General features: G+C 35.3%; 1 protein-coding gene across 3 annotated transcripts in view; it reads left to right on the top strand.

Moving 5' to 3' along the window:
* ARHGAP24 (Rho GTPase activating protein 24) overlaps window positions 1-13,361 on the top strand; it is a 671,369-nt gene that overhangs the window by 249,667 nt on the left and 408,341 nt on the right. For all 3 annotated transcript variants that reach the window (XM_058719598.1, XM_058719596.1, XM_058719597.1), the window contains exon 2: window positions 1,156-1,355. In XM_058719598.1, the coding sequence (XP_058575581.1) occupies window positions 1,176-1,355 (180 nt within the window). In that variant the 5' untranslated portion in view covers window positions 1,156-1,175. The remainder of the gene's footprint in view (window positions 1-1,155; window positions 1,356-13,361) is intronic.

Here is a 13,361-nt window from a genome sequence, read left to right as displayed (position 1 = left end):
CAGGATTCTGTACATACAAATCAAGTGAAAAATTAGTGGTGAAAATAAAGGCTACACAGGACAACTTGTCTTCTGAAATCAAGCAGAAAAAAGAGGTCTGTGCATGAATATGCCAAACAGGAATATTCCATGTTTTATTAATTAATCTGTATTCTTACATCTTCCTCAAAGACACAGGGTAGACTGGACTTTTCATTTCCTGAGAAAAGTGCTTAGAAATAAACATTAGCAAGAATTTTCAGGACACTTTTAGGATTGGAAAATGTCATATTCTTGACTACTTGTCCGCAGCTTTCCCAGAAAGCCACCTCCTCTGTTGTTACTGTGGTAGTTAACTTCTCACCTGTGGATTAATATTTCTTCCATGATAAACTCATTTTCTTGCCATGTAGAGTGTGTATGACACTATCCTCCTTCACACATAACCTTGAAATGTTCTTCCTCATGCAGCTGGAGTGCACCACCCACTCCTGGAGTTGAAGGAAACTCAACTGTCCAAGCAGGTTTTTTTTCCGCCTAGAATGTTTCAGCTGCACTAATTCCTGACCAGCCAAAGAAACTTCAAGGGGATGCTTTGGGAGAATGGGGGACAGATACATCTTGAGAAATTTTCACATATGTAGAACAAATGTCTTCCATTGAGGTTTTAAAAATAGTCTCTTTAAACTTTAACATGTGTTGGTCTAGTGTTTGCTCAGATAATCACAGGCCTGCACAAGCAGGACACAATCAGTGCACGCCAGACACAGAGTCTCATTATCATGAGAATTGTATTTTTGCTGGGGTTTTCGTTTATTTTCAAAACTTGCTTCTTAACACACTACCTGTAGAACTTACCCATTCTTTAGTTCTACTTGGGAAAAAAGGAATATTATCACCCAGCTGACTTGTTCCTTAAAGGAAGATACAATAAACTTTCCCCAAGGTTTCTCCAAGCGTTTTGTTGTCAGGTCTGTGGTTTGCCTCTGGAAATCTGGCAAATGAGTTGATATGCGTTTTTCACTCTTCCTGCTTTTTTTTTAAGGGACAGAAGTAATTTTAGAGGGAATTGAATATATCAGAATACCTAATTTTCTTTCTTTCTTTCTTTCTTTCTTTCTTTCTTTCTTTCTTTCTTTCTTTCTTTCTTTCTTTTTCTTTCTTTTTGCTAAATAGGAAAGTTCATCAGCTTGATAATGGAGGAGAACAATGACTCCACCGAGAACCCCCAACAAGGCCAAGGGCGGAATAATGCCATGAAGTGTGGGTGGCTGAGGAAGCAAGGAGGCTTTGTCAAGACTTGGCATACTCGCTGGTTTGTGCTCAAGGGAGATCAGCTCTACTATTTCAAAGATGAAGATGAAACAAAGCCCTTGGTAAGTAGGACAAAATAAAAAGCACTCTGGTCATAAGCAATCCAAGAAGTAGAAGGTTTGTTAGAAACTGATGGAGTCTGAGGTCAACCCAATTTCCCTCCTCTGTCAGTTCATTGGCATCTTTCATACCTTTTCTCATTGTTTACTTTGGTTTAAGATGATGAACTTGCTAATTGAGGCCAAGAGGCAAATTATACTTGTCTAATATTAATTTTGACTTTTACTAAGCTGGAACAGAATGCCTGAGTCCTTCGGGCATACTTACTTTACAAGAATTTTTAATGAACATCTGCTAGACGATATATATGGTAGCCAAAACATCTTTCCTTTTCTTAAAAATAAGTTAAAAGCACAGAATTGAAGGAAAACTATAAACACGACTTTCAGTAATTTTTGAGACACCTTTAGTATCAATTCCCTGGGAGCTTCCTTCTACCTTCACTCACATAAAATATGGATATGGTGCTAAATGGAACAATGCTGATACATCCAATCATCATACACAATATACTCTTCTGGGGGTAGTTTCTGTGTCTTTTTGTGGTTCCTTAGTGGTCTTGTATTTACTTATTTACTTATCATTTTCTCAGCCACAAGTCTCTAGGCTGCAATGAGAGAGAGGAAAAATCTCCAACTCTTCCTGTAGCTACAATAAGCTTTCTTAGCTGTGATCATCAATTGATGGAAGGAGCTACAAACTGAAGTATCTCCTGTGTGTTTTCCCTTCATTTATATCTATAGGATATATAAATGGAAGAAATATTGTGGATTAGATGACATAAACATCCCTAACTATGTTTTTGAAGCTATTTTTCTTGTGTTAAAGTTCAAGAACTTAATTTGGATCAGGGCTCCTCTTTAGTATTTTATATTCTCAGACCTTGTAATTTTGCAAAGGTTTCATTTGTCTGGTTGAATTATAAGAAATAGAAACAAGTACACATACTATAAACATGTTTTAAAATTGCTACTATATTTTAAGCATTTATTTACCAGGGCCAGGAATTAGACTGAAAACTTTGTGTGTATATATATATCATATATATATATGATATATATATATATATATATGATATATATATGATATATACATATATATCATATATATATATGATTATATATTATTAGATACTTAAAATAAATAAGAATATTTACATTATAGAGAATTTATATAATATATAAAATATAATATATAAATATATGATATATTTATATTATAGTGCATTTCCATACCAGTTATTGCATTTGTCATAGCAAACCAGTGTGGAATGTGGGGATTATCACTACAGATGGAGAAATTGTGGCTTAGTGATATGAAGCAATGTGACCAAGGTCATAGGGACATCAGAGGCTTATAAAGCAGTAGAGTCTTTTGTCTCTTATCCTATTCTCCAGGGTTCTTGTCTCATTGTACCTTGTTTTATACTGTATAGTATTCAAATTATGGCATTGTCTTGAATATAAAATCGTCTTTATTGGGGCACCTGGATGGCTCAGTCAGTTAAGCATTAGACTCTCGGTTCCAGCTCAAGTCATGATTTCATGGTTCGTGAGACTGAGCTCTGCATCAGGCTCTGTGCTGACATCCCGGAGCCTACTTGGGATTCTTTCTCCCTCCCTCTCTGCCCTCTCTATTTCAAAATAAATAAATAAAAATTAAAAAAAATAAAATAATTTTTTTCAAACTCAGAGAAAGGGATCAGGTTAATGTGAGAAAACAGAATATGGAGGACTTTGATATGAAATAAAATGGAAGTATGAGTAAGAGCCAATGTTTTATCCGACTGAGTCTTATTCCTGGCATAGTGTGGCCAGAATGGGTACAGATTAAATGATTAATTATGCAGCATCCAGAACCTAAATGGGGGATAAGGGGAGCAGAAGATTCAGGAGTTGAGTGAATGAAAATGTGAAAGATCAAACAAATGTTCTGACTCTTTGGTGAACTTAGTGGACCTTCTAACAATGAACATGGGATAGAATGGATCAAGCTCAAGCTCAATGTTTCTAAAATCTGAGAACTGGAGGATGTTAGAGAATATGCAAAGGAACCCCAGTTTGAGGAACTCTGCCCTAAACTCTTCAAAGAGGATATTATCATACAGCCTTGGCTATGCTGTGTCATATCTCTGTGTAATTTCCAGAAGGTCTACACAGATGGTCTTCAGTGCAGTGTAGTTATTTTGCTAACAAATTGGAAATATAAATAAGAAAATGCAAAACATTCTGATTAATTCAAATGAAAATCTGCCTCAAAATAAAAATCACTTTAATTCATAATATTTCTAAGTTGTATTTTGATATCATTATAATACTGATATTTTTAAGCTTATAATAACTAAAATCAACAAAAGAGAGTTGTATTGATGAGAAAGTACTGATGCTTATACAAAGCAAATATAGGCTATTATTTCCCTTAAAAAAGTTTCTTAATTTTTCTTTACAAATATCATTTGTTAATAGAGAAGTCAAACTTTGGGGTAAATAACTGACTTATTAATTATATATCATCTTTCATAGCAGTTCAAGCACCAGGAATTTTGACTTTGTGCTTTTTAAATTTTTTACACTAATGTTCAAATACATACACAAAGAATCAGATTAAAAACTGGCAATTTCTGTATCAGAAGGCTCTTAGTAATTTTAAAGGACCATATATTTGCCTATGAATGGACAATTCCTTACTTAAAAGTAGTTTTCTTTAATGCCCTGGCACATTGTAAGTTCTGAGGCATATTTTTCATGAGTTAGTGAGTCAACAAAAGGTATCTGTCTATAAGGAGGAAGGACAGGAGTACCAGGTGTTGTGTGATATTGACTAGTCTCAACCACATATATCAAAGTCATAACTCAAAATCAGAGCGTAAAATATTAAATCATAATCACTTCATAACAACAAAGTTTAAATCACATTAAAGAAATCTTTTTAAAGAACTAATCACCTCAATGAAGAATAATTAAACATCTTGAAAAATGTTAAAACTGGAAAAAATTTAGTTGCTATAAATGCCCCCCTTTTACAGATGAAGTGTGTGTGTGTGTGTGTGTGTGTGTGTGTGTGTGCATGTGAGCGTAATATGTTGTTTGTATTGGTCATGGGATATTGTTAATGACTGGCAGATGAGGAACAAAAACAGATTTTCTTGCTCTTGATCCAGTGTTCCTTCAGCTTTGCTTTTTGCCTGCTCACAAATCCATAACTTTTCTTTAGATTTGCTTTCAATCAGAACTACTTCTTGGTTGTTTATTTTCAATATTGGTGCTTTCAAGCATAGGAATGTCCTTGGCCTTCATATAGTTTGATGAGGGTTATTTCATTATTACTGGAGGGAACGTCACTAATGAAATGAAAAATTCACCCTTTTAAGTATTTGTAACCAGCTAAAAATGTTCAATAAACTTAAACTGGATTTGTTTTTCTCTCTCTTAAAAGGCATTTCTAAAATGAGAGTGTTAACACCCTTGAAATGTGTGTTTCTCCTGTCCTAGGCAAAGGTTTTCAATTTATTTTAATAAAACTTTTACTGAGTTTCTTCTCTTCCATTCAATAAAGAGAGTCAAACTCCATATTATCCTTGCTATTAAAAACTACACATCTGTTGGGGGGGACAGATATGCAAAATTATAATTGGGACAGGCTATCATGTAAGCACTAGATGTTCTGAAGACACAGATACAATTAATGCCAAGAAATGAGTGATGATGCTGTGCAGAAGGGTTGAGGAAAGTGGCACAAAGCAAGAGGTGACCCTTACCTGGGGTGCTGAAGGTTGGTGGGAGTTCTCCAGGTAGATAAATGGAGGAAAGGAACTCAGAGCAGAGGAAAGACATAGAGTCACAAATAGACATTTATAGATAACTCCATATTGTTAGGGTTGTGAAATGACAGGAAATGGGGTTCGAGTGATAGGAGGTGACAACATAAAGGGATGTATATGTTGTACAAAGAGACCAATTCTCTGGCACACTATGGGAGCTATTTCTAGAACACCTATGCTACTCAAGTTGCAAAACTGCATTAATCTGTTAGAAAGGAATAATGGTAGTCATTTTTAAGAAATGTATTTGTCTGCTCTGGCTGCCATAACAACATGCCATGTCCTGGGTGGCTTACCCAACAAAAATGTATTTTCTCACAGTTCTGGAGGCTAGAAGACCAAGATCAAGGTTGGTCTCTGGTGAAGCCTCTGTTCCCAGCTTGGAGATAGCCGCTTTCCCTCTGTTTCCTCACACTCCTGTTGCCTTGTGTACAGAAGGATAGAGAACTCTGGTATCTCTTCTCTTTAAGGACAAGAGACCTATTGGATCAGAGCCCTACCTTTATGATATCATTTAACTTTAATTATTTCCAAGTACAGGTACATGGGGGGAGGGTAGGCTTCAATATGTGAATTTTAGGGGGACACAATTCATTTCATAATACCTACCTCTGTTAATGAATATAATATTTTCAATTAGGTTTTTCTCCTATTGGTACCATCAACTTTGATCTCCACTAGAACCTAATATAGCTGAGTTAGTGCATTATACATTTAATTATTTGAACCTACTATTGGTATCTTATGTTCTTATTCAAATTGCTCCTTGTCTTTTAAATATTCTACAACCTGCACAGGTTTGAGAGTTTAGAAAGTCTCACTACCACTGTTCTTGTATTTTCTTTTTAAGCAAAAGATAAAAATACCTATAAGTTCTCTCTCTGGCAACAGTACCTAATTTGTAAATAAGACTTTCAAGCCTTGGGGCACCTGGGTGGCTCAGTCAGTTGAGTGTCCAACTTCAGCTTAGGTCCTGATCTCATGGTCTGTGAGTTCAAGCCCTGTGTCGGGCTCTGTGCTGACAGCTCAGAGCCGGTTTCAGATTCTGTGTCTCCCTCTTTCTCTCTCTTCCCCTGCTCATGCTCTATCTCTCTCTTCTCAAAACTAAATAAACGTTAAAAATTTTTTTAAAGTAAAAAAAAAAAAAAGACTTTCGAGCTTTAACCATGGTTCCCCAGGCAATAAATTAGAGGTATACCTCAAGATATAACTATTTTGTATTTAAAATAAATCAAACTGAAATCCTTAATATCCCATCATTTTTAAAAGTGGAGAAACTTCAGTTTGTTTAGTTCAAAACTTTCTCCCAAAATCATTTTCTACAGTGTCTGCACTTACAGATTTTATTCAGAACAGATTTAAAAAATAAAGTTGAGGGTGTGTACAGAACAGATTTAAAAAATAAAGTTGAGGGTGTGTACGTGTATCTGGCTGGCTTAGTTGATAAAGTGTGCAACTCTTGATCTCAAGGTCGTGAGTCTGACATTACTTTAAAAAAAAGTCATTCTCAAAAAATAAAGTTAATTTTGGTTGTTTCCAAACAGCAACAGAAGCATGGAAAAATGTATATAGTAAATTAAAAAAATAAATTAATATATCCACAATCATTTTAAGCATTTATAGTACTACATATTTCTAGTTTTTAGGTAATATTTTTCTTTTTTATATTTGAAATTAAGTCCTACTTATATATAGAAAAAAGTTAAAATTATTCTGTGTGAAGAACCTTTGAAAAAAAGTTCTTTTATCTACTCCTGAACAACTTTAGGACTTTTGAAAAGCTATTAAAAGAAGGTTTTAAAGGAGACTTACATTGAGGTTGTGACAATATCTGTTTGGCCATCTTTCATTCATGATCATGACAAATGACTGTGACCTTAATTGTAGATATTGTAACATGAGGGAAGCAGATGAGTCTGAGATAGAATATGATCATTATAATTCTAAAAGTAAGGCAGTGTATAGATTTCTCTATAGATATAGTGTATAGAATTCTCGTGCTTTTTTGAAATCATCTGTCTTACTTCCATCACGAAGTATATTATTACCTAAATAATAGTGAAGTTTCAAGCTTGGCCATACTTGTGAGTGTGTTTGACATACTTTGGATACTAGAATTTGAAACTGAAAAGCAGCAATTGTTAGAAGCTAGCCTGAGACTCCTGATAACAAGATTAAAATCCAAACAGGCACAACTCAATTAATCTAGTCTAGATTTTCAAAAACAGACATTGATCTGGTTGTGTGGAAAGGGTTTTTTCCTGGATGTGACGAAAATGATACTATATTAGATCACAGTGAATTTTCTTAACTTAGAGAATAAAGTGATTTTGAGTGAATTATAACCTGAGGATTGACCTCTAAATGTGCAAGAATTGATTGCTGATTTAAGAAGAGGCTCTAATTTTATATATTTAATGAAACTTGTAAGTTAATGAAATCAAGAAATCTCTAAGGCATTTGCTGTTTGTTAAAATACATGAGCTAGAAGACAAAACCCCAATTAAGTGTTTAAAGTAATATTAGGAACCTTGAAACTTGAATTTCATCCTTAAATCTAAAACTGACTTTCTGCCTAGCAACTAAATCTCTTGGTATTTAAAAATATGCATAAAATGGGTCACCTGGGTATCTCAGTTGGTTAAGTGTCTGACTTCAGCTCAGGTCATGATCTTGCTGTTTGTGACTTTGAGCCCCGCATCAGGCTCTGTGCTGACAGCTCAGAGCCTGGAGACTGCTTTGGATTCTCTCTCTCTCTCTCTCTCTCTCTCTCTCTCTCTCTCTCTCCCTGCTTGTGCTCTATCAAAAATAAATATATTTTTTTTTATGTTCATGAAAGTATTTAATGAAATAACTTGTGATAGGTAGTAAAATCTTGAGTGGACTATAATGCTTTGCAGCAAATTTGCACCTGTTTGGACAACAGATTGAGGTCAAGACCCAGCTGAGTTCAGAGAATGTCAGTTCTAGAGGGCCAATGCTGGAGAGGAAAGCTAACGAATTGGACGGTCAGATATGAATGATAAAATAAAAATAAGTGCATATTTCCCCATTAAGACAATTCAGAAAAGTATTTATGAAGTGTAGCTTTTTAAATTTCACTTTGTAGGTTTGTGCATAAAAATAAATAAACATTTAAAAATTAAAAAAATACACATAAGGTGGCATTGTGTGTCATCATAAATTTTTGGTAAATTTTAGTTCATTCCTAGAAAGGATTATATCAAGACAGTGTTATTAATATGAATTTTTTTTATTCTACTTTTAGTTGAAGAATTTTTTAATTGCTGACTTCTACACAGCTATTTCAGAGTGGTTAAAATATAGACTTTGAGTCAGATTGTTTGGATTAAATCTTGACTCAGCCAGATGCTAATTATGATACACTGAGTAGTGAGTAAGCTGATTTAAACTTCAATTTACTAATCTGTGCAATGAGATAATAATAGTACCTATTTCATACCATTGTTAGGAGGATTGAATTAAGTAATTTATATAAATGATCTTAGAAAGCAGTGGCACATAGTAAGGATAAAATGCATGTTAGCTGTTTTTATATTAGCATGACAAAAAGAGAATCTATTTCTTAAGATATTCATGCTACTTATTCATTTGATTTTTTTAAAAAATTCAACACGTTTATAAATTTCTAATGTGCTGTAGTTATTATGCTAGTTTCCAGGAAACATAAAGGTGATAGAACCAATCCTAAATAAAAAGACTCCCCGCCCCCCCAAAGAAAAAGAATTTAAAAAGAAGCAACTTGTTTCTTTCTCAAGTAAAAGTCCAAACAGATTCTAGGTAAGTGAGGAAGTGTCTTCTTGGTCTGCTGCAAACAACTGTTTAGAAACCCACGCTGCCAGAGATTTTGTAATTTTAACTTTTGGCTTCCAAACTCACCATAGGGTCATTCCCTTCCCAGTCAGATAGAAAGGGAATATAAAAGGGAGTATTGCATAGAAGGTTTGGGTGGACCAGGTGTGGTAGTGGCTCTTATAGCTCACAGTTCATTAACTGTTCACATTTCATTAACTAGAACGGAGTCATATGACCAAACCTAATGGCAAAGAGGTCTGGACATGTAGCCCAGCTTTATCCTGGGCTTTGTCCAGAGGAGAACTGAGTATTGGAAGGAGTTATCAGTCCCTGCCACAGGTGATTAAATACTACTAAGCATCATGAATCCGGTGTTAAATTCTGGTGGGTGTTACAGATTTTTGCAGTTGCTATACAATATAATAACTATTTACCATTGGAGACCATAGGAGGGACACTTACCACCACTTCAAGGTTCAGGGAGAGTTTTTCAAAAGAGTATATACTGAAAATTGGAAGATGATATAGCTTTATTACAAGCTGTTGGGGTGGTATATGTGGAGAATAAAAGTTTAAGCCATGGTTCTTTGGTAAACTATTGGGAAATGCGTGATGGTCAAGTAAGAAAGAGGACAAGAAGTGATGAGAGATGATTTTGGAGACATATGCACAGACAAGTAAGCTGTGTTAAGGATTGTAGATTTTATCTTGAGACCTTACATTTCCCTTACTTTTATGTGCCTCTTTTCCTTCTTTATTGAATTTAGAGCTAAACAGTGAACGTAGGGCTCATTCTAGGTGAAGCTCATTGTGAAGGAATCCAAAATGCTCACCTAACCAAAAAGTCCTTCTCAGACAGTTCTACAGCTGTCTTGGGTTCCTATAATTGGCTATTTTGTATTATGACATAATCTCTGGAAAAATGATGGACAAGCAACTATGCTACAGTTAAATGCTTGACCTTCTATCATCCATTATAACCTAAGCATAAATTGTGGGCATGCCCATCAGGTCACTTTTTTTTTCCTTCATAGTAGAAAGGATTGAAAAATCTGTTGCTGCTGGAAAGGGCACTTGGAGTGACGAGCAGCAGATAACGTCTTGGGCAATCATAGAGATGGATGGGTGGGACATGGTAGCCAGTGGGAACACAGTATATGAGATTTCATCCTCATAATTTTCTCCAGAATTGACCTTGTTCAGTATGGGTGTTTCCCTGGAAAGCAGCTGAACCCAGTTGTTTTGTAGGTTTTAGTGCCAGACTGCCTCGGGTCATGTAAGACTCCATCAGTAGCTATAAGCCTTGGGTAAATTGTTTTACTTACTTGACTAAGTTACTCATTAGTTAAATGTAAGTAATAAAACCTATCTCACAGAGCAGTTGTTTGCATACAGGAGATGGTGTTTCTAGAATACTTATACATTACCTGACTACATATTAAACTCTCGGTAAATATTAAGTTGTTGGTATCATCATTATCATTATCATCATCATTTTTATCATCTTTGACTATCAAGATAACCTGACACAGGCAGTTTAGAAGTCAGGATCTACAATATATTCCTTGTTAGTTGAATAATGAAGAAAATAATAGATGATAAGCCCATGTAAGTAATGCTAACTTCAGAGCAGAAGACAACTTGTTTTTGCTTGTCACCTATGTTGTCAAAACACTGAACTCACATGGAAAATTCTCAAAAAACAATGCTCACCTTTGTAGTATGTCTTTTCTTTTTGTTTAAGTTACTTTTTGGGCTCCTCTAGAGCTTATCGAAATGATTATGATGACAGCTAAGGAGACTTGAAGGATTTTCTTTGCAGAACTGGACCACCCCAGAGAGAGACAGTCCTACTTTTCTTATCTCATGTACAACACTTATTCCTCAACACCAGTTTGAGAATTACCGGAGTTGAATCCCTTGAGTTCTGCTTCTAACATTTAATCATATTGACTGAAGGCTTTTGTATTTGCGATGCAATTCAATATATGGAACCCGATAGTCCCTATATGGATTAGCTCATTAGCATAAACCTAGGCATATTTCCATTATCTCAATTAGTGGAGAAGAAAATTTAGGGAAAAAATGAATAGGTGAAAATGTCATTTGAACATTTACATTTTTGGTGCTCAGAGTAATATATTTTAAAAGGCTACTTTTTCTTCCCCCGATGTATGAAGGTATTTCACAGCCATTTGCTAGTTATTCTTTCCTAAGTTTCTTTTGGGCACTCAATCTTCCTGGCCTTTCTTCTTAAGCTTTATCTTGCCTAGATCCAGCTGTTCTCCATTTTTCTAGCACTATTACCATATGTTCATTCATTCAGTGAATATTTATCAATTGTAAACTATATAAATTATACTTTACAAAATGTTTTGACCACTTTTACAAGGAAACAATGCCAGGTGCATGAATTGTTATTCTCATTTTCTGAATTTTGGCTTCCTTTCCTTAGCATAATATTTTCAAGGTTTATCAATGTCTAGGATATATCAGTACTTCATTTCTTTATAGGGCTGAATAATATTCCATTATTTCAATATGCTACATTTTGTTTATCCATTCTTCACTTGATGGACATTTGGTTTGTTTTCACTTTGAGGCTGTTATGAGTAATGCTGCTATGAATACTCGTGTACAAGTTTTTGTGTGGACAAGTTTTGTATGTTTTCATTTCTCTTGGTTATGTATTTAGAAGTGAAATTGATGGGTTATATGATAACTTCACTGTTTAACCTTTTGAGAAACTGTGCCAGTCATTTTTAATGATTACCTTTCAATTTAATTTAAAACTCAAGCTTCATGCCTGGCTTAAATCTCATCTATGTCTCTCTACACTCCATCTCGGCACTTGCCAGTCTTGACAGGGTATTTCAAGTAGGGAAGAAGCACAGTGTGCCTCTGTTTTCCTGTCTCTGCAGCACTGAGAGATAGGGCAGGGAAGGGAGGGAGAGACAGAGAGAGAGAGAACGTGTGTATATTCTGTGTGTCTCTGTGTTTGAGAGGGCCACGAAATGGATACTCTTTCCTTCTTTCTGAGGTCTCTAGTATTGAGGACTGGCAGAGGGGAAGAGAGAGCAAGGACAAATGCATCTCTAGGAACCTATTATTGTAGGGGGACTACGATGGTTGCTCCTGTTTCTCTGGCCAAATTCATGGTTATTTATGAGCATCTTGACTGCCCAGGATGTTGGAGATAGGGAAATATCTTGTCCTTGTTTGTCAGCCTTCAGGTCTCAGAATGAGCATTACACCCATAGCTTCTTGCTGCCAGGACCTCATTACCAGGTGTCCTGCCTTCCCTGGTTAAACTTAAATTACTGGATATTCGGGTATGGCTGACATGACAAATGTAGTACTACAGACTCCTTTACATTGTCACACAATTTTCTCTGCCCTGCAATTCTTTTGTCCTTTACTTGTGGATAGGTTCAGAACAGCCTAAGCACATTACAGAGTGAACAAGCTGCCAATCTCCCCAGTTGCTAGCGATTTTCCTGGAGTTTCTTGTTTGCCTTGAGGACCTTATGGCCTTCCCCCCACCAGACATCTTTCCTTAGGCAGGAAGAGGAAGACAGGTAGTGGTGCTGGCCACAGTGGTATCTGATTAGGTTGCATTCTTTCCTTTCTTATTGTATCTGTTAGAAGAGAAACACATCTTTCTTTATTTCTGGTTTTAGATCCCCAAAATCAGTCTGGGACAACAGGATAGTTCCTACTCAACACCCTATTATAGAAAACTTCTGTCATACTTTCACAATTTTTAAGTCACAACTTATAAATAAAATGCATATACTTTTTTCTCCCAGATAAGTGGAACTAACATTCCTTTATTAACTAATAATTCTGGAGATTGTTAAAGTCCTTCATGTGTCTGACTTCTTATGATTATTAATTTGAAACAATATTCTGTTCCATTTATGAGTCAGATAACTTGTCATATACAAAAATATGATTTTGGAGGGGGGGATGTTTGTACCCTTTGACCTCCTTTACTCATTTCTCCCACCCTGCCACCCCCAACATCTGGCAGCTACTAATCTGGTCTTTGTATCTATTAACTTATTTTTTTAAATTTGTTTTAGATTCCCCATATAAGTGAGATCATACACTATTTGTCTGTCCCTGCCTAATTTATTTCACTTAGCATATTATTCTTTTTATTCTATGACTGAATCACATGCCACTGTGTATGTGTGATATTTATCTATATCTATATATCACATTTTCTTTATCCATTCATGCATTGATGATTTTTTCCCATATCTTGGCTATTGTAAAAGATGTTCCAGTGAACAAGGGGATGCATATATATTTTTGAATGTTTTTGTTTTTTTTATTGATAAATATCCATAAGTGGAATTGCTGGATA

Source organism: Neofelis nebulosa, chromosome 3, assembly GCF_028018385.1.
Source record: "Neofelis nebulosa isolate mNeoNeb1 chromosome 3, mNeoNeb1.pri, whole genome shotgun sequence".
NCBI lineage: Eukaryota > Metazoa > Chordata > Mammalia > Carnivora > Felidae > Neofelis > Neofelis nebulosa.
Note: the sequence above shows the minus strand (reverse complement) of the source record. Positions and strands in the feature narration are given on the sequence as shown.